This window comes from Gouania willdenowi, chromosome 18 (assembly GCF_900634775.1).
Source record: "Gouania willdenowi chromosome 18, fGouWil2.1, whole genome shotgun sequence".
Lineage (NCBI taxonomy): Eukaryota > Metazoa > Chordata > Actinopteri > Blenniiformes > Gobiesocidae > Gouania > Gouania willdenowi.
Genome location: NC_041061.1, coordinates 15,179,471 through 15,202,116, shown reverse-complemented (window position 1 = coordinate 15,202,116; position 22,646 = coordinate 15,179,471). Strand labels below are relative to the sequence as shown.

Genomic DNA, 22,646 nt, shown 5'->3' with positions numbered 1-22,646 from the left:
CCTGTGACATTTTAATATCGCAATATCTTGTCACACATTATTTAAATATAATCTCAGCCTTAAGACGAGTACCGGTAGTTCCTACTGCATATTTACAAGTTTGTAAAAATAATTTTATTATTGTGCATAGTTTCTCTAATGAACAACATAGGCTCCTTTTAAATAACAAGAATTTAAAAATAAATAGATTCTAAAAAATACAACTGGTTTCCGTGTGTTTCCTAGCAGTAGGACCTAATTGCCGGTAAAGAAATGCCAATAAAACTCTGGAAAACAATAACCAGGAATAAATATTTGCTCCCAGTTAAATACAGTAGCTTTAATAACTGGCACAATGATATATTTGATGATATTACCGCCTGTGCAGCAGTACGGGGCAGAATTCACTCTGTCTCTGGTGTGCAACGGTGAAAGTAATAGTTTACAATTACTCACGTTACTGTAATAGAGTTGCTTTTATGGGTACTTGTACTTTTTTGAGTATATTTCTAAATGAGTCATTTTACTTGTACTTCAGTACCGTTACTGAGTAAATTATTTAAAATAATAATTTAAAAATAAACTAAAAAAAATAACTTTAAATAATAATTTAAAAATAAACTAAACTAAACTAAATAAAATAAACCTAAAAAAATAACTTTAAAATAATCAAATGAAATGACCAGACAACAATCAAATGCATTACATCATAGCCGACCAACCTGATTAAACGTAACGCATCGCGCCAAAACAGCTTTGAATATTTTGAATTGAATTCATTGATGTCATTTAATTTTTAAAATAAGTGTACAATTAATTGACAAACTTTTTGTTTTATACAGATGCCTTTGTTGAAAATAAATTAAGTTCGAACTGTGGTAGATTTGGTCTCTTCCTTTTTAAGTTTATACTGAATGCAAGGCAAGATTCATTACCAACGATATAAACTAAAGTAACGAGTAACTTTTACTTCTATTTAATTGAGCTACTTTTTTACTTGTACTTGAGTATTTTACGTATGACTTACGTGTACTTGTACTTGAGTACAATATCAATCAGTACTCCTTACACCTCTGCCAGTGTCACGGTCGATTATAACCCTAACCTAATCCAATAAACACATAAAACACGTGTTTCGTACACTTTGAAAACAAAAATAAACAAAAATGAACTATTGTTTTTTTTTTTTTTTTTAGCAAAAATTCATTTTCCGGTAGTGCGCACACGCATTCGCATATACAATCTCAGTACTACGTTAACTCAGTACATGACACCGATATGTCTCCGAAATGTTTCTGGATGTTTCCGAGTTTTAGCACGAAACCCCAAACCTTTAATTATTGGACGACTTGCTCTACCACTGAGTCACGGTCGCGACCCACACAGTGCAGATCCGCGACCCACTTTTGGGTCCCGACCCACCATTTGAGAACCCCTGCTATAACAACTTATTTTTGTTGACAAACTTAGTTGTTCTGAAATGATTGCTACATTTTTATTCAAAACAAACAAACAAACAAAAACAACGAGGTAGCTAAAGACATTAGATGTTACACAGCCGTGTCCAGTTGGTGGCGCTATACATGTATATTTCTACGTGTGGCCGCCATTGACAAAGTGAAGAAGAAGAAGAAGCAGAAGAAAAAAAAGAAGAAGAAGCAGAAGAAAAAAAAGAAGAAGAAGAAAAAGAAAAAGAAGAAGAAGAAGAAGCAAAAGAGAGAGACGCCGCTATGCCGACAAAAAGAGCCAGAAACGTTGTGAAAGGACAGAACAAAGAGCAGTCGAGCCTGGGAATGCGACGAAGTAAACTGGCTCTGTTCATCCAGCAGTTTGAAAAAGAAGGTTTGGTCGTGACAGCAGCCATTATGACATGTTGGTTTCATCGAAGTCTCCATGTCTGACGTTATGTTCATTGTAATTGTTGTGAAACCGTGCAGCACAGGAGCGCGTGAAAGACTTGGAGGCTAAATTCGACAACATGCTAGCCACCGTGGACAGAGCATTCACGGTGGAACTGATGAAGAAGCCTCCAGCTCTCCAAAACACACGTTTAGGGGATTTAATCAATGGTGAGAAAGTTTTTAATCCTCAAACCAAACGTCACCTGAGTCGGACATGCGCACTGGGATATTATGGAGGACGAGGAGTGACACAACTAACTAAATAAATACACCGTTCGTTCGTTCACTAATTAATTAAAAGTGTCAATAATTAATGAAATCTATTTTACGTTCATTTTTATTATGAAGTATAAATATTAAATTATGTATATATGTATTTCATGGTCTGTCAAACTAGGTCGTCACAGTCTGTGGGGGCGGGGTTAACATCGATCCAGTCAAAATCTATTGCTTTGGTCTTAACTCTTTGGCTACGACAATGGAGGATGTGCATTAACTATCCAGGGAGTTTACGAGAGGTTTTAGACCTCGCTGAGAATGTAGAAGCAGAAATATAGAACAAAAAAAAAAAAACCAATGTACATGTTTTATAGCGCCACCCAGTGTATCAGAATAATGTTTACGAGTTCTGCCTCAATCCATTGTCAGGGATCGATTTAGCTTGACTTGATGTGCAGACAGCCAATCAGGTGTAAGGAAACCGCCCCCACAGACTGTGACGAGCGACTTTGACAGATAAAATTAATTCATGAAGTGCTGCAACACCAGATAATGAAATAAATAGTGAAACATTCACAAACATTATAGTTTTCAGAATGAAAATTAAACGCAAAATTGATTTAATTAACTATTGGCACATTTGATTATTATTGACACTTTTAATTAGTTAATTAACGGTGTATTTATTTATTTAATTGTGGAACTCCTCATCCTCCATAGGATATAGCCAACCCATTACAGTTAAACCTGCACTTTTTTGTTTTCTTCTATGTTTTGGTTTTTTTTTTTTGTCTTTTTTTTTTTTCTCCTGCGAGCCAAATTACATTATTTAAAGGGCCGGATTTGGCCCCCGGGCCGTGAGTTTGACACGTGGTGTAAAGATATATATATATATCCTACTCAAGTAAAAGTATTGTTACTTAATTGAAATTGTACTCAAGTACATCATACATAAAATACTCAATTACAAGTAAAAAGTAGCTCAATTAATTAGTACTTAAAGTAAAAGTTACTAGTTACTTTCATCCCCACGTTTATTTTTGCTAATAAATCTTGCCACGGTTTCCTTGCATACACTAAACATCTCATGTATAAAATGAAATCTTGCCCTATTGGAATTAAATTTATTTTCCACAAAGGCATCTATATAAAATATAAGGTTTGTCAAAATGTACAATTCTTTTTTAAAAAATAAAATAACACCAATGAATTCAATTCAATATAATACAACTGAGAAAATACCCAGCATTCAATGCTATTTTGGCACGGTACATTACGTTTAATCTGATTGGTCGGCTATGATGCGATGTATTTGGTTGTTGTCCTGGTAATTTTTCTTGTAGTTTCACATTTCACAATGTCCGTTGATCATTTTAAAACAAATATAACTGATTATTTCCTAATTTTAAAACATACTTAAGTACAAGTAAAATTACCAATTTAGAAATATACTAAAAAAAAGTACAAGTACCCATAAAAGCAACTCAATTACAGTAACGTGAGTACTTGTATTCAGTTTCTTTCATCTCTGCTTCAGAGCACCCCATTCGGCCCACAGGAGAAAGTGAAAATGACAGAAAACATGAATAATTGTGCAAATGACCAAATAATTCAGTTGTAAATTGTTGTTGAAAGAACTTTAAAAAATGTTCCCAATCCTGAATTTTTTCCTTAAATTATTCCACAAAATCTCCCCAAATTAAAATAAAAATTGGTCCCAAAAAAAATCAAAAAACATTAAGTATCTGTCACTTAAAGCTCAGATATTGTTGATGCCTTCTGTACTTTGTTTAATTTATCATTCAAAGTGCAAACTTGGGCACATTAATGTTAAAATTGTTCATTTTAAAACCTGGGGTCCACTTGTGATCGAACTGGTCCGTATTTGGCACCAGAACTAAAATTGGTTTGACACCCCTGGTTAAGGACATTCCTGATGTCTCCTGATTTTTTTTTTTTTTTCCTCCTCCAAAAGCACATTTATATGATCAGGCACTGATGTTGGATGAACGAATGTGTTAACTGGCTTTCATTTGTCGTGTTTTTCGTCTGGACTTGGTCGTCTTTATTGACCTGGTATTTGAAGAATCAAAGGTGCCAATGCTAAACTTTGGGAGCATGAAATTGCTGAAAGTGTAAAGTGATGTGGAAATGATACAAACTGAAAAGGACTATGGGATATTTATTGGAGGCCCAACACCTCCAATAATAATGATAATACATCAAAATTTTATAGCGCTTTTTTGGACACTCAAAGACGCTTTACAATGGGGAATAAAACAAAAAAAGGGGATTTATGGAAAAGTCAGTTTAAACAGGTGGGTTGTGAGTCAGAGTTTCTAATGGGCGGTGGGAGTGAGTTCCAAAGGGTGGGGGGCAGCGATGGTGAAGGCTCGGTCCCCCAAATGTTTCTGATTCCTTCTTTCCCCCCAATGACTTGTTCTTTGTTCTACTGCCCTAACCATTAAGTGTCACATTTTTAATATTAAGGAATTTAAATAAAGGGTTCCCTCTCTGATTCTGTGTTTGACTAACTTTTCTGTTTTTGTCACGTCATCAGGCGAAGTGTCAGCCAGTGATGTGTCCATTGCCTTAAAGGTGGGTGGAGTTCACCAGCAACGTAAAGTAGCACCTGCTCTCCTTTAAAACTAATAATATTTTGCTTTCCAACCTCGTCAGAGTGAGTGTAATGGGATGCCTCAGCCCGTCAGGAGGAAAGCCAGCAAAAGAAGTAGGATCCGTTTTTTAAAGTTTAACCAGGATGCACGCGTATTAATCACAGCTGATCAATCGCTGCACTTTGTGTGTTTGTGTTTGCTGAAGCCAAATCCACAGATTCCCCTCCTCTTTTTCACTCCGCCCTGGCTCAGCGCTCCTCATCCAAAACGGCAAAGGTCTTTGGCTTTCATTATTCATTTTTGGAAAAGTGAAACGTGTCATTATGGTCCTGTACTACAAAGCTGAATAAGTATATCTGGGATATCTCTCTGTTGGCGGTCTTCACCTAACCAAACGTTCTCGGTCAGAGAGCCCCTGTACTACGAAGCCGGATATAAATACGTTCCCTGAACCCAGGTGATTTCAGGCTGGCTACGTGCAATCACACAAACACAGAGAAACTGTGCAGACTTGCTTCACAATTGAGGAAAAAAATCTTTAAAAATATGAAAAATTGACATCCATAATTCAGACCAAAAAACAACACTGTTGCTGCAGAAAAAGCAGGAAGGAAAGAATGCAGGAAATGACTGTTAATGCTTAAATTGGTGAGATTATACAACATTGATCAGAGAAAACGGACCCCGTGATCAATTTCACTTTATTAAGGCACAGACCATGTGACCGTGCTGCGTTCATACAACTCAGCCTCCATCAAACATGGGCGACGTGCGGCCTGTGCTCTAATTTTGTGTAGTAAATGCATAAAATTACTAAAAAAAAATAACCAAACGTACAGAAAAATACACTAGACAACAAAACAATGCAAAATCAGAGAGAAAAACTATCAACTATAAACAAATGTGCACGTAAAAGACACAAAAACATCAAATTGACAACAAATATACACACAAAAGACTCCAAAACCCTGTGAATTGACTTCAAAAACACACCAAACGACAACAATACACGAGACGACGACAACAAAAAACACCAAATGAGAGAAAAATACAGAAAATAACATTGAAAATAACAACAACCTCTTAAATACACAAAATGACGACAAAAACACAAAGCAATTTGTTCTTGCCTGTATTAATGCTCAGGTGGTTCATTATTCTAAATGCTGACATGAACGTTGATAATGGGGCCCTCTGATCAGACAGTCACATTTTTGCCGTTCAGCCTAAGTTACCATGGTGATTTAACCAGCGTCATAGTACGGCACAAACGGATTAAAACCCGAAAGTTAGATAAGAGGAAATCCAGCTTCGTAGTACAGGCCCTATAGGTCACGACTTATATTAAAAGTTTCGTTTTTCTCTTCAAATGTTTTTTTTAGGAAGGAAATGCGTCAAAAAGGGCTAAAACGTTAGCTTGCAGCAGCAGCATGGGGCATCTCACGTAAGACCAACATCTACATTTGTACTTGAATGCTACATTTCATTATGATGGAAGTAATGCTTACCTTGACTGGTGCACACGTTGGATGTTTTTGTTGTTTTTTTTTTTAATTTTACAGCCGAACTCAAAGCTGCTCGACAAAAACCAGTCACAGGGTCACTGGAAACCAGAGCAAACCAAAACTCAGGCACGTTTCCTCGCTAATAATTCCAGCTACTTCTTATTGAATAATATGTTAAGGTTTCGTATTAACTCAGACAACCTCTTACTTTGATCTTCTGACATGTTCCGACTGTCAACTGCCGCTCTTCTTCAGAAGCGTCTGCAGATCGATTGAATAATATGTTAAGGTTTCATATTTATTCAGACAGTTTTTTTTTTTTTCAGCCAAAAAAAAAGTTATCATTCCAAAAATTTGGAATCAATAAGCCGAGGTTAAGAAAACATAAAAGTGATCAGAAGGGTTGGGGTCAATTATAATTGATAGTGTAATTAAAATGATGATGGAATTGTAATTGCTGTTGATTTGTAATTAAGTTCAGGTAATTGGCATGGAAATTCTATAAAAACTGTGATTTATAATTGAATGAAAGGCAAAACTCTGGAACCATGTGTGACGAAGAGATGTTTTTTTTAGAGTATTTTACAGCTGATTTAAGACACGAGTCAAACTGGTCCATTATCATATGAGATGCTAACACAAGAGGAAGGATACGTTTTAATGGGTTCTTTATTTCAGGCTTATTAGATGTAATTCAGAACATGATTGCATTTGATTTTCAGACGAAAAATAATAGTAATTTTCATTGAAATTGGAAAAAAAATGCTTTTCACTTCAGTAGGAGTTATAATTTTGAATTGAATTTGAATTCTGAATTCATTTGGGCCGTCTTCATAAAAACAGCACTAAATTATCGAACCAATCTGCCCAAAGGGTGTAGGTTGACGCAAATCAAGGCTCGAGATCAGAATCAGAATCAGAATCAGAATCATCTTTATTTGATATTTAAATAATGATAATTAGGAAAGTAGTTTGAGTTTACACATTCAATATATACTATACACAAAGTTGTAGTCTGTACATGCACATGAAACATTTATACATATGTACACGCATACATACACAATTATGTACAGAATATTAATAATATACTATTTAATACGTACATTTCATCAAATAAATGTTAAATATAAGATACGGTGTGGCCATATTTAAATTATATTCTCTATCACAATATATACCTTGTATTAATATATTTTCTACCATTTTATATATATATATATATATATATTATTGTTTTCTGCTTCTTATTTATATTTACTAACGACATATGATTTAAAAAGCTTTTTAAACTGGTTTATGTTCCATAATTGAACCCATGCTATTGTTATAATCAAACTTTTCACTGTTGTTCTGGCATGTTGCATCTTGAAATGTAGTTTTCCTCTTAAATGAAATGGAATACGGATAATTGAAGATGTAATTGTAATTGACTCCGACCCTGGCGATCAGGGAGATGAAGGTGAATTTCCTGAATAACTGAAACTTTAACATGTGTCCTTTCTGCTGCTGCTGCTTTTCCCAGTGTGCTTTATTAGACGCGTTAATGTTGCGCTGTGCCTCAGGTCTGTGGTCTCAGCTGGAGATATGCGCTGTGCAATGGAAGGTTCTTCAGCACACGTCACTGTGACCACAGGACAAGGACAGGTGAGGAGTAAGAATGCACACACACACACTTACACACACTTACGTCTCTCTTTTTGCTTTCTTCTAGACCGTCAGCTTCTCCGAGGAGACGAAGAATGAAATTAACTGGGACCTGCTGGATGACGTGGCCTGGCACCAGATTCAGAAGCTCACGGTAGCAAAGTTATTATATTTTTATTTATTTTTTGCTAATTAAAAACGATGTATGTTCTTAAACAGTCGGCATGATGGGAAATATTTTAATTTTCAGAGTTTAATGGGAACCCTTTCTCAGCGAAAGAAGGATACCTGAACATCAACGTGCGTGTGTGTGTGTGTGTTTTTCGTTCATATTTTCATAGATGTTTGTGTCTTGTGGGCTTTTTTTTTTTTTTTTTAAATATATTAAAATTGGATGACATTTCAATTGATTGGGTGTTTATTGTATGACCTGGATTTATAAAATAATATTTTTGTTCTATAATGGTTGGTACTTTGCTTTAAGAAAATTATTGAAATCACAAAGTTGATATATATAAAAAAAAATTGTTAAAGGTTATAAACGTTCAATGTAATATTATAAAAATGCCATATTTTAATATCGATCGTAATGCACACATCACAGACGCATGGATTTAGAATGGCTTGAGCTATTGGAAAAATAACAAATAAAAATAAATGTTTTGAAATCCCAGGGGGTTGATTTTTTTTTTTTTTTTTTTTTTATTCAAGTGAAACTATAGAAAACATTTGTTAGAGAATGTATATGTGTTGTTTTAATTTGAAAAACAGTAAAAATGATTTAAGCTCTTTGAGCTTTCTGCCCCTTCCTGCACTGTATATCTATTTCTGTGGTATTATTGTTACTATTGTTTTGTATATTTCTATTATTTTATGTATTTTCTTTTTTTTTTATTATTTTATGCTATTATTTTTTCAGGCAGAGATGGGCAACCTTTATCACAGCGGTGGCCAAAATAAATGTATTTGACTGATCCAAGGGCCACATTATCAACATTCATGTCAGAATTTAGAATAATGACTAATTTCAGTATTAATACAGGGAAGAACAAAGGGTTTGTTTATTGTATAGTCCTTTTGTTTACAGTATTTGTCTATTTTTGTCTTTTTTTCATTGTCAGTTTGTCAAAAATGTTCAGTTTTGTGTGTTTTTTTTGGAGTCATTTTGTGTTGTTTTAGTCATTTTGCATATTTCTCTCCCATTTTGTGTTTTTGTTGTAGTTTTGTGTATTTTTTTAATCATTTTTTGTTGCAAGTTTGTGTGTTAGGCATCAATTTGTGCATTTTTGTCATTTTTGGATTCACGGTTGTGTGTTTTTGTCATCGTAATGTAAATTTTTCTGTTACTTTTGTGCATCTTTCCATATTTTTGGACTAGTTTTAACTTTGGGAGTGGGCACAAAAAACTAATCTGAGGGCCGCATGTGGCCCCCGGGCCGCCAGTTGCACATCACAGTTTAAAGGGGAACTTGGGGACGTTTTTATGTTTATGGACATAATGACAAATAAAAATCCTTAAATTATGTATTGTTTTTTTTTTTTTTTTTTAAATGTGCAAAATAATGAAAATAAATACAGAAAACATAAGAATGTAATTTTAATCAGTGATTTGTCACATTTTATTATTAATACAGGTTGAAAACCCTGTTAATAGTTGACCAAACTGAACTGATGTGATGATGAAGGTCTAGATTAGAGTGACTCCATCTCTACGTCACTGTGCTGCTGACTGGTTGATGGTTGTTTGGTGCTAGCGGATGCTGCGTGCGCCCCGTCCAGAGGCATGCTGGGATAGAAAGGACCAATCAGCCAGTTGAGCGGCGTGTTGTTCACCAGATAATCCAGGACGTGATGGAAGGAATCTTTCATCTTTCCCAGCTGGACTTTACTACTGGTGAACACGGCATCAGGCACGTTGGCTTTAGTGAAACCAGTGTAGACCTGGGTCACAGACTGGCTGAGAGAGAGGTGGTGGGGGAAAGCCCCAATGCCAGAGACCAGGACCAGGCAGGTGGTTTGGAGCTTCTGGGTGAGAGTGCGGCTAAGGGTGACGGTATGGGACTCTATGACCTGTGGAATGAAAGGAAAAGATGAAAACATGTGATGGAATCGTAATATTTAGGCTTTAAATGATGCTAAGTTTGACCTCTGCCTCATGGCTGTTCTCCTGGCTTTGGACTCTGGGTGATTTCCATCTCATTAATGAGCTTAACTTGTTGTTGGCTTCATTCACGTTTCTCCTTCCATAGCCAGTCTAGGTAAAGATCACAACAGTGTATATCACATGTTTAGAAGCATTCAATCAGTGGCTTTCTGTGACCCCCAAATACCTGTTTATACTCTTTTATTTAAACTAGATTTATATTTGAGAAAGGGTTTCAGATTGTTGTTTAAATTTGAGAAATTTCATGATAAGAATTTAATAATTACAAAAAAAAGTAATTAATTTTGTATGTTTAAGTCATTTTGTGTATTTTTGTCGTCAATTCACACATTGCTCTGTTATTTTTTGTGTATTTGTTTTATATATTTGTCATGTTTCTTTGTATTTTTGTTGTCAATTCATACGTAGCTGTTATTTTTGTGTATTAATAGTTTTGTGCTTGCTGTTAATTTTGTATTTGTTTTTTCCCTTAATTTTGTATGTTTTTTTTTTTTTTAAATCATTTTGTGTATTTTTCTCGTCAATTCACACATTGCTCTGTTATTTTTGTGTATTTCTAGTCGTCTTGTGCAACTTCCAATTAATTTTGTATATTTCTGTTCACATTTTATTTTAATTTTTTTGCTGTATTTTTGTGTTTTTGTTATTTAAATAATCTTGTGTATTTTTGTCGTCAACTCACACATTGCTCTGTTATTTATTTTGTGTTTTTAGTCTTGTGCGTGCGGTTAATTTTGTGTATTTGTTTCATATATTTGTCTTATTTTTGTTATGTTTCTTTGTATTTTTGTTGTCAATTCATACGTTACTGTTATTTTTGTGTATTTAAAGTCTTGTGCGTGCTGTTAATTTTGTATTTGTTTTATATATTATTGGTTTTTTCCCTTAATTTTGTGTGTGTTTTTTTTTTAAATCATTTTGTGTATTTTTGTCACCAATTGACACATTGCTCTGTTATTTATGTGTATTTTTAGTCTTTAGTCTGCATGTGGCCCCTGATCCTCCTGTGGCCCCTGTCTGAGCTGGAGGTGATATAATTAGAATATATATATTTTTAATCATTAGACATTTCAGGTGACCCTAAGGTTGAAAAACCCTGCATTAAATATGACATTTCATACATGGAGTGGCAGTATTTGCAGAATAAATACACACCAGGTCCACAGTGGAGATGAAGTCCATGCTGCGCCGCCTGCCGTCCTGTATTCTGGCCACGGCTCTTGAGTAGACCCGGTTTCGGACTTTGGAGGACAAAGATCCCAGGCGGATGTAGTAACTGGGGTATCTTCTGTCAAATCCATTCACTGCGTCAGCCTCCAGCTCTGTCCCAACGCACAGACGTAGAAAACTAATGCACGACGACAAACCGTTGCTTAGGAAAATCTCAGCAGAAGAATGTTGATAAATGGGGAAAGCTGGCGTTGATCCTCACATAGCGAACAGGATCGTTTGTTACATGATTCTGAACAACAACGTCTTTATTTACTAACGGACATCTTAAAGTTTAATAGAAACTCCAAAAATGCATAATCTTGTGAAATCTGTTTCCTTAGGACTAAACAAACAGACCATTATATTACTGTTACAAAAAAAATATACCTAATCACTTTTAACTGAGCAAAAAGGCCTTTACAGTAGATTTTGTGTTTTGAACCTTGAACACATGTTTTCTGTTATGATCATGTTCCTAGTTCCATGATCACTTTTATTGCAAGATGTACAGAACAGGAGATATAAAATATACCAACATTCTTTCAGTTTGAGACCGATTTGGTCCCTTTAACTGATATACTGTTATCCTTTTTTACCATAAATACCTAAGAAATCTAAGCCGCTATCTTTAAAATATGAAGTTCACCTTATTTTTGTGGAAAAAATGCAGAATTTGTATTTTTTTTCATTGAAAGAAAGTGTTTTTATGACAAAAAGGCCAAAAAAAACTAAATAAACTTAAAAAATAAATGAAAAACTATATGTATGGTTGGGTCTGAAATTATTGAAAAGATCTGATGGGGAAAAAATTATTATATATGACATAATAAAGACTTTTTTTTTTTTTTTTTATGAAGGGTAGTGTTTTAGTACCTATTAGCTTTTTTTGTCAATAAATGCTCTTAGCTCTAAAATTAATAATTCCTCAGAATTAATGTTCCGATCAATTATTGACACAGTCAAGGCTGTAATACCTTCATACCAAATTTTCAATTTTGTATCTTATTTTCTTGGGGGGAAAACATTTATATTTTGAGTTTATTCTGTTTTTGTTATTGAAAAAAAAAAGTTTTTTATGACAGAAAAGGCATTAAAAACTTACTTTTTTTTTTTTAAATACAGAAATATGATGAACAATTATTTGAAGTAAAAACATTTATATTTTATTTATTTATTTAAATGTATATGATAGAGTGTAATTTTTATTTTTTTTAGCTTACCTTGTTGGTACTCGCTCACAGGCAGGTACTGCTCCAGCAGGTTCTCAGACGTACTGAGGGCTGAGTCCACTCCACTGCTCACCACCTGAACCACTCTGCTCTCCAGTACTGCCCCCACACTCCCACTGATGACTGCTCTGGTCTTCTCCATCCCATCCTCTGCAGCGTCCAGAGTCTTCTCCACAACATTGGTCAAAGCACCAGACACGCCTCCTTTCACTCTGGACACGGTGCTCGTCACCACGTCTTTGGCCTGGGAAACAACCTGTGATGTGGAACGATGAGTTTATCTTCTGGGGCGTCATAAAATCCAGAACCGAACTTTGCGATTATATTTGAGGAAGAGAAGAAGACGTTACCTGATTGGAAGGCTGGTGGAGAATGGATAACCTGCTTTCAATCCTGTCCAAACCTTTACAGGCCATTTTATTAGCAATGGAAACTGCAGACAAACGTACAATCAACGTGTTAGGCAAACCTTTAAAGTAAGTTAATGAAAAAGGATTCAATTATAGGTGCTGCGCAGAAAGGGTCGGGGCCAGACAACTTTAGACAAAGCAAGACAACAGCTTGTAGCGTTTAAAGGCAGATTTTAAACGACTTTCCAAAAATGCACTTATAAAGACATAAATCTGAAAATGCACGTATTGCATTGACTCCAGTTGTTCACATGAGAGTGAAATTCAAAATACTGTAAAAAAAAAAAAAAAAAAAAAAATCAGTTTTTGAGATAAAACATCTACCACGACTCCCAATATGTTTTCTCAATTTTTTATGAACATTAAAAAGCATATTCAACATTTTTTCTTCATAATTTGCATTTGACGAAGCCACCGTTCTGAGAAGGTAAACAAAGAGTTAACAGCGATGAGTAAAGTGACAAAAAAAAGTAATATGTGGCAAAAAAGAGTGAAAAGTGACTAAAATGGGCCAAAAACAGTCAAAAATTACATAAAAGAGGAAGCAGGTGGTATGTGATGTCTAAAGGTAGCTTAAATGAGTGAAATGTGGCAAACAATAGTGAAAAAGGGCAAAAAAAGGAAACAAGTGGTATTTATTATTTAAAAGGTAGCTTATTTGGATGAAAAGTGGCAAAAAATGGTTAAGAAATTGATAAATATTGGATAAAAGTAGAGGAAAATTCACGATTTATCGCGATTTTTTGGGTGCGGATTTTAAATAAAAAAATGTATTTTAAATATTTAATCAATATTTTTGTGCATTTGTGCAATATTTCAGTGGTGGTTCAAATGCTTTCAATATGTTGCAATGGTTATTTAATGATTTTATGATGGCGGTGTGCAATGCCTGCAATATTTATGTACGTACAGATATTTTATTTTTATATAATCTGTTCAGATCAGTGTTTAAACTGACACAATAGGATCAATTATAATTTTTTCTTATTTTTGTGCATTGTCAGCCACTCAGGCTGCTTTATCCTTAATGTTCTCACTTACAGTTGTCATGGTTACTTTGAGACTTCTACACAGTAGTTTCAGTGAAAAGAAACTTTATTTGATGACGACGGTGTGTAACACTGCATTTTCTTTTTTTCAGTGAAAACGTGCAAAAACACTAATAATAAATAATAAATAGGATGTTTTGAAGCAAATAGACTCATTTTGTCCTCTGAATGATCAATATCTTCTGATGAACACATACAGCAACTTGATTTTTCATCTCTACGTTTAATTGTGATATTAACTGGGTAGAATATCGCGATACGGTATCGTGACCCAAGTATTGTGATACGTATCGTATTGCAACATCCTTGCCGATACTCACCCCGAGATAAAAGTGTAAAAAAAAAGAACTAGCAAAAATGAGGAAATGGGATTATTTATTGGCAAAAGGGAGCTAAAATCTGAAAAAAAACTTTAAAAAAAAAAGTGTCAAAAACGTTTGGAAAAGGGGCAAAAATGGGACAAAGGAAGTTGTGGAATGGCCAAAAAAAAAGTTTCCCTGGGGTGATAATAATAAAAATGAAGACATAAAGATAACGGCTTTATCATGGATTTAATAAATGATTAAACTAAATTAAGTCAATGGTTGTCCTACCATTAGAACACCCTCACTATTAAAATCGCTGCTCCACCAACTTTCTATGAACCAATAGGTGAAAGATCACGATGAGAACACAGCAACCTGACCTGGACTTTCTATGACTCATCCATCATAGCAACAACCCATGACACCGTTTTTTTTTTTTTAATATTATTATTGCTTCATCTTTGGATGACGACTAACACGAGGCCAAAGATCAACGTGTACACTGTGAGTCAGGGTTCATACTCTGTGGTTCCAGTTTGTGGATGATGGGCGATGCCGTGGTGAGGGCCACAGAGGTGACGGTCCTAAGCCCCTGTTCTGCAGCCTCACACACGGTCCTGATGTAGGGGTGGTTCTCCTTAGTGCTGGAGTACACGTTGGACACCAGGGTGAAAGTGGAGCTGATCAGAGGAAGGCCGGTCACACGCTCCACCACATTCTGCAAGAAAAAAAATCAAGATTTATATGCTGACTCAGCTGATTAGCCTGGGGTTTTCTAAAGAGTTCATGTAACAGATATATGATAACATTCTGTTTATGTTCAGTTAGTAGGGATATAAATCATGGGTTATTTATCTTTGTACATATGGAGGTAGATTTGTGTCTATTATTCAATAAAAAAACACTTTTCAATCTTAAGAAAAATCACTTAAATAAAAAAAAAAATCACTTTTTAATCAAAAAATACAAGTGTTAAAATGCTAAAATATATTTAAGACCCAAATAATTGCATTTTAACACTTTTATTCGATTGAAAATATTTTTTTCTGATTTGAATGTTTTTTTTTTTTTTTTGATTGAATAATAAAGACACAAATCTACCTCCATATGTACATTAGATCTTTTTTTTCCTTCCCATCCCATTCACTTGATAAACTAAAATAGTGTGAAACACAACACATATTTATATATATATATATATATATATATATAATATAAAGTTTTCCCGTCTGACTCACCTGACTGTTAATAACTTCCACTGGTGCCATTTTCTCAACTAAAAAAAACCTTTAAAGAAGACAACATTAGTTTTCTTTCAGAAACATAACAAAGTAAAGCAGATACACAAGTTTACTTTTTTTTTTTTTTTTTTTTTTTTTAAAGATACATATATGTACAAAAATAGTCCTACTAATTAAAATGCAACATTCCCAGCGTTTAAAAAATAAATAAATATATACAAATATATAAATGAATGTACTTACAGAGTGTGTTTTCCCACCGTGGCTACTGTAGTTGTGCTGAGTTAAAGGAACAGGCAGCGCACTTATTTATCCTGCTGAGTTCTCGCGAGATTTAGTGCAGAGCGTTTCTGTGACAAAGGGCAAAAGTATAAACAAGTGATGACGTCAGACAGATTTCACAACTTTCCACACAAAGCGACGTTTTCCGTTCACAGCAGAAGATTTAGATTTATTGAGCAGCACGCAAGCGTGTAACGTGAAGTAGGTCACGTGAGTGTTCACGCACACGTGGATATTAAAAAAATAAAATAAATAATAATAATTGAAAACTGTATAAAACACATGATGAGAAGGAAAACAAAACATATTTCCAAGTTAGAATGTGAAGGTAATGATTCAAAAGAATGGCAGTAAAAAAATATTATTATTATTATTATTAATAATAATAATAATAATAATAATAATAATATTATTATTATTATTATTGTTCTCACTATTATTATTATTAATATTATTATTATTATTATTATTATTAATAATAATAAAAATAATAATAATAAGGATTGACCAATATGGCGTTTTTAGGGCCGATACTGCTACAATATTTAGAATCGATAATCAAAATTTAGAATAACACACCTAGGATTATATATATATATATATATATATATATATATATATATATATATATATATATATATATATATATATATTAAAAAACACATTAAACTATTGTAGAATAAAATGTTTAATGTTCACTGAATCAAATAAATTAATAGTCACGTCAAAGTCCGGTCTGAGTCTCTCTAATCTCTAATGATATGTTTTTTTCTCTTCCAAATTTATTAAATTACATTATATTTTATTTAACATATTATATTATAATGAACTATTGCATTTACCATGTGATTGTTTTGTATCCAGTACAAATGTTTTACAGAACTTGAATACACTTGTTATGGGTTGCAATGGTAAATGTCAATATTCTGAATATTTAGCTCACTTTCATCAAAATTTGCTCCTGTTCCTCCCATTTAAGAGAGAAATTCACGTAAAACAACGTGTTATATGTAATTATTCACAGTGTGTTTAATATATTTACATTGCATCAAAATCCTATTTCTATATATTAATCTTCGTTTTATATACTGCATCATATCTTAAATTCATGTTTAATCTTAAATTTGGATTAAAATCCTTAATGTCTCACTATAAAGTAAGCACACCGAACACTAAACAGTTGAAAAAAATGAAAATGGATAGATTAGTGGATTATTAAAAGAAATGTTTACACCGTAAAATGAGTGCCTTGCATGCTACCAATAACTGTTTCCTTCTTCTATTTGATGATTTACAATCTGTTACTTAATAACCACATGTTGCACCATATCCTGCTACAAAGTTATAGAAAAATAATTCAAATCACAATCATTTATTATAGAAAGAGCCAACATTATTTTCACCCATTAGCGAATCGCTATCTAGCAGTTCTGCTTCTGCACAGGAAGTTGTGTCCATAATTGTCTCAACAATGGAATAATGGAATAATCCATAGTCTTTCAACGTTTTTTTTAAGTCTGCGATTATGTATCTGCAACCCAAATCAGTGGCTCTGATGTAAAACCCAACACTGAAGCTAATGAATGAAATGATGCCTGTTCTCTGTTCAATGTGTAATAATAACCATGACTTCAGCCTTTAATAAACACTGGATCTGTGCAGATCTAATGTGTTTAGCAGGCGCTGACCACAGATTCATAGTGAACTGAAGTCCTATTAAAACCTGGCTCTGTGCAAATGTCAGAAATAATCCTCGAATAATGACCACGGCTCATTAGCTCAGACATTCAGGTCAACCCACTTCAGTTCACGTCCCCTCTGTGAGGATCAAGTGACGCAATAACGCTTCATTTGTACACGTTTAAAAGTGTGAGGAAAAGGTCAGTGTCGGGGCACGCTTTGCTTTTGAAAATTGAAATCCTTTACATTCCAGTGGGGAAACACATCCTGATCTCACTTCCACCAAATTGATGATTTTTTTTCCTGTAATGGTTTTCTCAGGAAGTGGGAAAAGGCGTCTCGTGTTGCACAGTCGGTCAACCGCAGCGCTATTCGATGACCTGTGAGACACAGATACAACCGTTAAGTCGTTCTTTGGAGCAGAATATTAGTGATTCTTGACTTTTTCGGGCCGCAAAAGTTTTCGTTACAATTCATTCGAAAAAGTACAATTCTTAATATAATTTACATGAATATACAAATACTCTAAGTGTCTGTACAAAATATGTATGAATATTGTTTGTTGTTCTTTGGCGCTGAAGTCACGCGACCATCGTATTTCTTTCAAGGCTACAGGCAGGGTGGTTCTTCTTCTGTTGCTCAGCTCTTCTTAACCATGTAAAACGGTGACGCGAGACTGCGACTTGTCCCACCTGGAAAGAATCTATGAATAAAATGGTTTAAAAGTCACCAAAAATGGTGGAAAAACAAAAAAATTGGTTAAATGTCACAAATTGTGGGTAACGGGATTTAAAAAAATGTATGGGAAATGAGCTAAACTGGCAAATAACGTGCTTGACAAATCACGAATGTGGTTAAATTGGCAAAAAATATGCATGAAATTTGGTGAAAAGAGGTTAAAAGTATGTGACCCATTACGGTATTGTATATAGTCGTCTTAAAGATGTAAATTGTTGTTTTAATCAGAAATAAAATGGGTTAAAAGTGACCAAGAATTGTAGAAAAGGTGGCGAAATGCGATTTTAAAAACCAAAAAGTCAGAAAAAGTGGTTAAAAAAAAAGGGTTCAAAGTGTCAATATTAGGTGGGAAAAGTGGTGGAAAGGGTTTATAAGTGCCAGAAATGTCTTGAAAGTCAAGTCAAATGTATTCTTCCATCCTGTTCAATGACAGTCAGTGCAATTCACGTGTCAAAATAAGAGCATGTTGAAGACTGAGCGTTATTATACGTACGTGCCCCTTTTTGTTAAACAAAACAATGTCCAAGTGAATGGTCGCCGATCAATTCTGCTATTTTTAAATTATTTTAAATTCAATTTTTTTTTTTTACATTATAACAGGTACAACATTATTGAATTAATTTTGTTTGTTACAAAAAAAACCCCAATTTTTTTTGTTACAGATGTCAATAGTTTAATATATGTTTAATTTACGGATGTCTGTGGTTTTCAATCAACAACTTTTTATACATGCGTTTAATTTGAACAATAGTATGACATTTTTTTAAGTTGTCATCGAATGAGTTCCAAAACCTGATCCCAGTGACAACCAAACCTCTCTGTTTGAGAAAGTGGAAAAAATGTGCAGAAAAAAGTCATTTAAATGTTATGTAGAAGTGGCAGAAATGGGAATAATGTCACAAAAATGCATTAAAAGGAGCAAAAATGTGGCAAGAAAAAGTGAGGAAAAAAGGTTAAAATATGGCAATTTTGGTGTAGTTCGAGGAAAAGGGTAAAAATAATCCAAAAAACGGAACCACTTGAGCAGATAACTGTGCAATGGTGTCGAAGGCATGGTCAGACAATGATCGCAAACGACTTTCTGTCGTGTGCAGCTTCAGCGCCGTCCTGCGTGACCTCTCCGTGTTTCCACAGCATCCCATCATCGCAGAGCGTTTTCTAAGCGCCGCTGGGATTAGCCGTGGACCGCCTGTTTGTGCTGGCAGAGGGGCAGCACTTCACAGCTATGCTTGCTGGGTGCTGTTGCTGACAGCCTTAGCACGACTTAGTAACTATAATGAAGAAGGATCAGGAACTAAATGCCCTCGCCGTCCTTTCCAAGTGTGCGTTTACAGAAGACAGCTGCTTAAATAGGCATTAGGAAGAACTTAGAAAAACATTTTTTATTATGTCCCAGTGTGTGTGTGTGTGTGTGTGTGTGTGTGTGTGTGTGTGTGTGCTTACATGCGTGGGTTGGCTCTCTGGGCACCTACACAGACAATCTCTTTGTTTTGGAAGTGTTCTTTTAGGCCTTCAGGGGCAGAGCGGAGCCAAGGACAACGTGGGAACAGGACCGCACTTCACTTCTGCTTTCTCTCTGAGTTTTCTCCTCAACATTGCGTTGGATCCCACAACAGTACCTGAGGCGTGCAAAAACGTTGGAGGATTCAGTCTAGCAAGGCTCGGACATGATGGACGGCGTAGCAGGAACCAAAGTGGCAGCTGACAGCCAAGATAAGCTGTCTGCCATTCCCCCCTCTGCTCGACCGCGTCGACTAACGCTGCTAGACCTCTGCATAAGGGGTCTCCAATGGGTTCTCCCGCATAGAACATGATGCTGAAATATAGCGCAACAACATCACTGACATGGGTTGATTTCAACAGGAGGCCTGCCCGGGCCTGTGGTTCTCTGTGCTGGCCGTTTTCTTTATAGTCCTGATGGTTTTTCATTTTCCAGGAAATAAAACAGATGAATCATTTGAATTCTGAAACAATGACATCAAGCACAGATGTTCATCCACAGAAACATAATGATACTCTCGTTATAGCTCAAGATGTTAATTATAGCTGATGCGCAGCAATGGTTGGGGCCAGACAATTTTAGGCAAAACAAGATAGATTGTAGCTGTGTGATTTTTAGGCCGTTGCTCAGGTTGCAAGTTCGATCCCAGTGCTTGCTATGCATGTGTGAACCCTAAGTTGCTCACAATGGTTGACTAGTGCCTTGCATGGCGGCGCAGTCCCAGTGGTGTGTGCATGAGAGTGTGCATGGGGGGAATGAGCTGATATTGTGAAGCACTTTGAGGCTACTTCTGAGGACGCAAAAATGTGCAATATAAATCAAGTTCATTTACCATTTACCATCTAAAAGCACATTTCAAACAACTGTCAAAAATGAAGTTATTGAGACAAGAATAAAAAAACACTGGTAATTTGTTTTTAACAATGATTTACTGGCTGAAAAACTGATGTTGAAATTCAAAATGCTGTAAAAAAGAAAAAAAAGTGACTTTTTGAGCTGAAATGCTGATATTTCCCAAGCATTATATACCATGACTTCAAAATGTAGTCATTTAAAAATAAAAAAGGACATTAAAAATGTATTTAGAAAGAATTTCCCAGCATATATCTACAATATTGATCTCAATTTTGGATTAATCAATAATCTGTGGATGGTTTGTGAGGAGGAGATATAGGTTTCTTAAGTTTTACTGAAAAACAAAACCAAAAAAACCCCCACAAATACACAAAATAAATAAAAGCTAGAGTGATGGACTTCATAATTTGCAACAGATTTCATTGTACAAAGGTTTCTTCAGTATTGGGGTTTCACATCTATATACTGTATATGGTTATGTGCTGTGAATTTTCAAATTTTGGAACTCCAGAGGCTTGCTGTAGTGTGGCGTCACCTTTAAGACTATTGGCTCATTCTTGTAGCGGAGACAATCTGGCGTGGGACTGGACCTTTGTGCAGAATTTGGTAATTGTTTGTGCATAGGGACATGATTTCCTAAGAAGAACATACAAGATAACAAAAAATTTTTCCCCTGCAGCGTAGAACCACCTGGCTGCTAACAAATGCATATATTCTATAAACCCATATATACAGTATATACATTTATATCTACTTCTACTCAGTGTCAGAGTGTTGCACCCACGCTGGACATTTTGTCAAGTGCTTAGTGGCAGACGGCATGCGTTGAATACAACATGTCTGCTGCAGAAACAGATCTGCTCCATCACACAGACAGCTCACTGTAACCCTTAGCGAGCTTGGCATTCCCAGTGCTCCCAGCAATGGCAGGAGGTCTTGTTTCCTCTCGAGTCTCTGGCATCAGCAGAGACACGGACACGCATACATACAGAGTGTGTGTCAAATTCCACAGGAGTGTAAAAGGCAATCATGGGCAGATGAGAAACGTAACCGAGTAGCAACGAGGTGCAGACGGACTGCGAGGAAGCGCTGGGTGACACCAGCAGAGCAGCTGGGAAAGGACAGTTCGAAAGTTCAATAACACATTAGCCAAAGCGACCAGCTACCTACCCACGATCATCTTTGAATCAATAAGCTATAGTGCAGTAGTTCCAAAACAGTGGTACGCGTACCCCGAGGGCAGTGTTTCCTGAACTTTATTGCCCCATGCACCCCTTAGCCTTTCATTCTTATCGCAAGTAGCCCTTAGCTCATGTTAAACATTATTTATTTGTGTCTGCAGGCTCGTCGAAACTTTTTCCGGTGTCTCGTCCAACATTAACCTTGAATTTAGGCCTTTTTATTCATTTATCTCTGATGTTTTGCTTGTTTTAGAATTTGAACTTTTGCTGTATTTTAAAGAGTTGTGCCACAAATATTCATTGATGGGTGAGAAAAAAGTCTGTGTGAAAGTCAAAAAAAAAATGATATAATGTTAAAAAATAAGCTGACAAATGTTTGAGATGTGTTCTAGTACCCCTAGGGGTACACGTACCCCAGTTTGGGAACCACTGCCCTAGGGGTACAGGAGCATGTTGCATGGGGTGCTACTTGGAAAGATTCATCAATAATCAGGAAATGTTCCTAATTCATTTTTAGTCTTATTTTTTTTTTTGTAAACTAACAGTACTATTGCTCAATAAAATACTATATTTTCTTGTAATTTCTTGAAACAGGATTATTATTTTATCTCACGTCTGACAATAGGAGACAATAATTAGCTACATTTTACATAGGATGTCGTATTAACTTACTATTAAAGTAATCACATGAAAGTTTCATTTGTATTAAAAATAAAAGTTTTCCTCGTAGAAAGGAAAAAGGTCAAAATTGTCATCTCCACACTGCGTATGTTGAAATTTCCACGCATTGCATTGTGGGATGTGGAGTTGTGGAGACGGGTGCACGGAAGTGTTTTCGCTTCATTCTGATCTCATGGGGAATATGAGAACAAAAATAGTGTCAAATGAATCAAATTTTCTTCCTTGTCTTGCGAAGAATTTATTAGAAAT

General features: G+C 35.2%; 2 protein-coding genes across 3 annotated transcripts; one reads left to right on the top strand and one right to left on the bottom strand.

The window, feature by feature from the left end:
• The first annotated feature begins 1,640 nt into the window (after window positions 1-1,640).
• cdca9 (cell division cycle associated 9) lies at window positions 1,641-13,210 on the top strand. 2 transcript variants are annotated; one of them, XM_028473935.1, is made up of 10 exons: window positions 1,641-1,821; window positions 1,917-2,048; window positions 4,660-4,697; window positions 4,779-4,830; window positions 4,923-4,993; window positions 6,100-6,161; window positions 6,280-6,348; window positions 7,788-7,869; window positions 7,937-8,023; window positions 12,487-13,210. In XM_028473935.1, the coding sequence occupies exons 1-10, from the start codon at window positions 1,710-1,712 to the stop codon at window positions 12,520-12,522; spliced, it is 741 nt and encodes a 246-aa protein (XP_028329736.1). In that variant the 5' UTR covers window positions 1,641-1,709; the 3' UTR covers window positions 12,523-13,210. The 2 variants fall into 2 exon arrangements, with proteins under 2 accessions (XP_028329736.1, XP_028329735.1); XM_028473934.1 differs by lacking the exon at window positions 12,487-13,210 and adding an exon at window positions 8,120-8,686.
• On the bottom strand, window positions 9,454-19,775 carry plin2 (perilipin 2). The gene is made up of 9 exons (XM_028473933.1): window positions 19,623-19,775; window positions 15,723-15,829; window positions 15,477-15,525; window positions 14,761-14,956; window positions 12,825-12,907; window positions 12,466-12,730; window positions 11,189-11,355; window positions 10,016-10,123; window positions 9,454-9,939 (listed from the first exon to the last, which is right to left on the bottom strand). The coding sequence occupies exons 3-9, from the start codon at window positions 15,504-15,506 to the stop codon at window positions 9,562-9,564; spliced, it is 1,227 nt and encodes a 408-aa protein (XP_028329734.1). The 5' UTR covers window positions 15,507-15,525; window positions 15,723-15,829; window positions 19,623-19,775; the 3' UTR covers window positions 9,454-9,561.
• Between the last annotated feature and the right edge of the window lie 2,871 nt (window positions 19,776-22,646).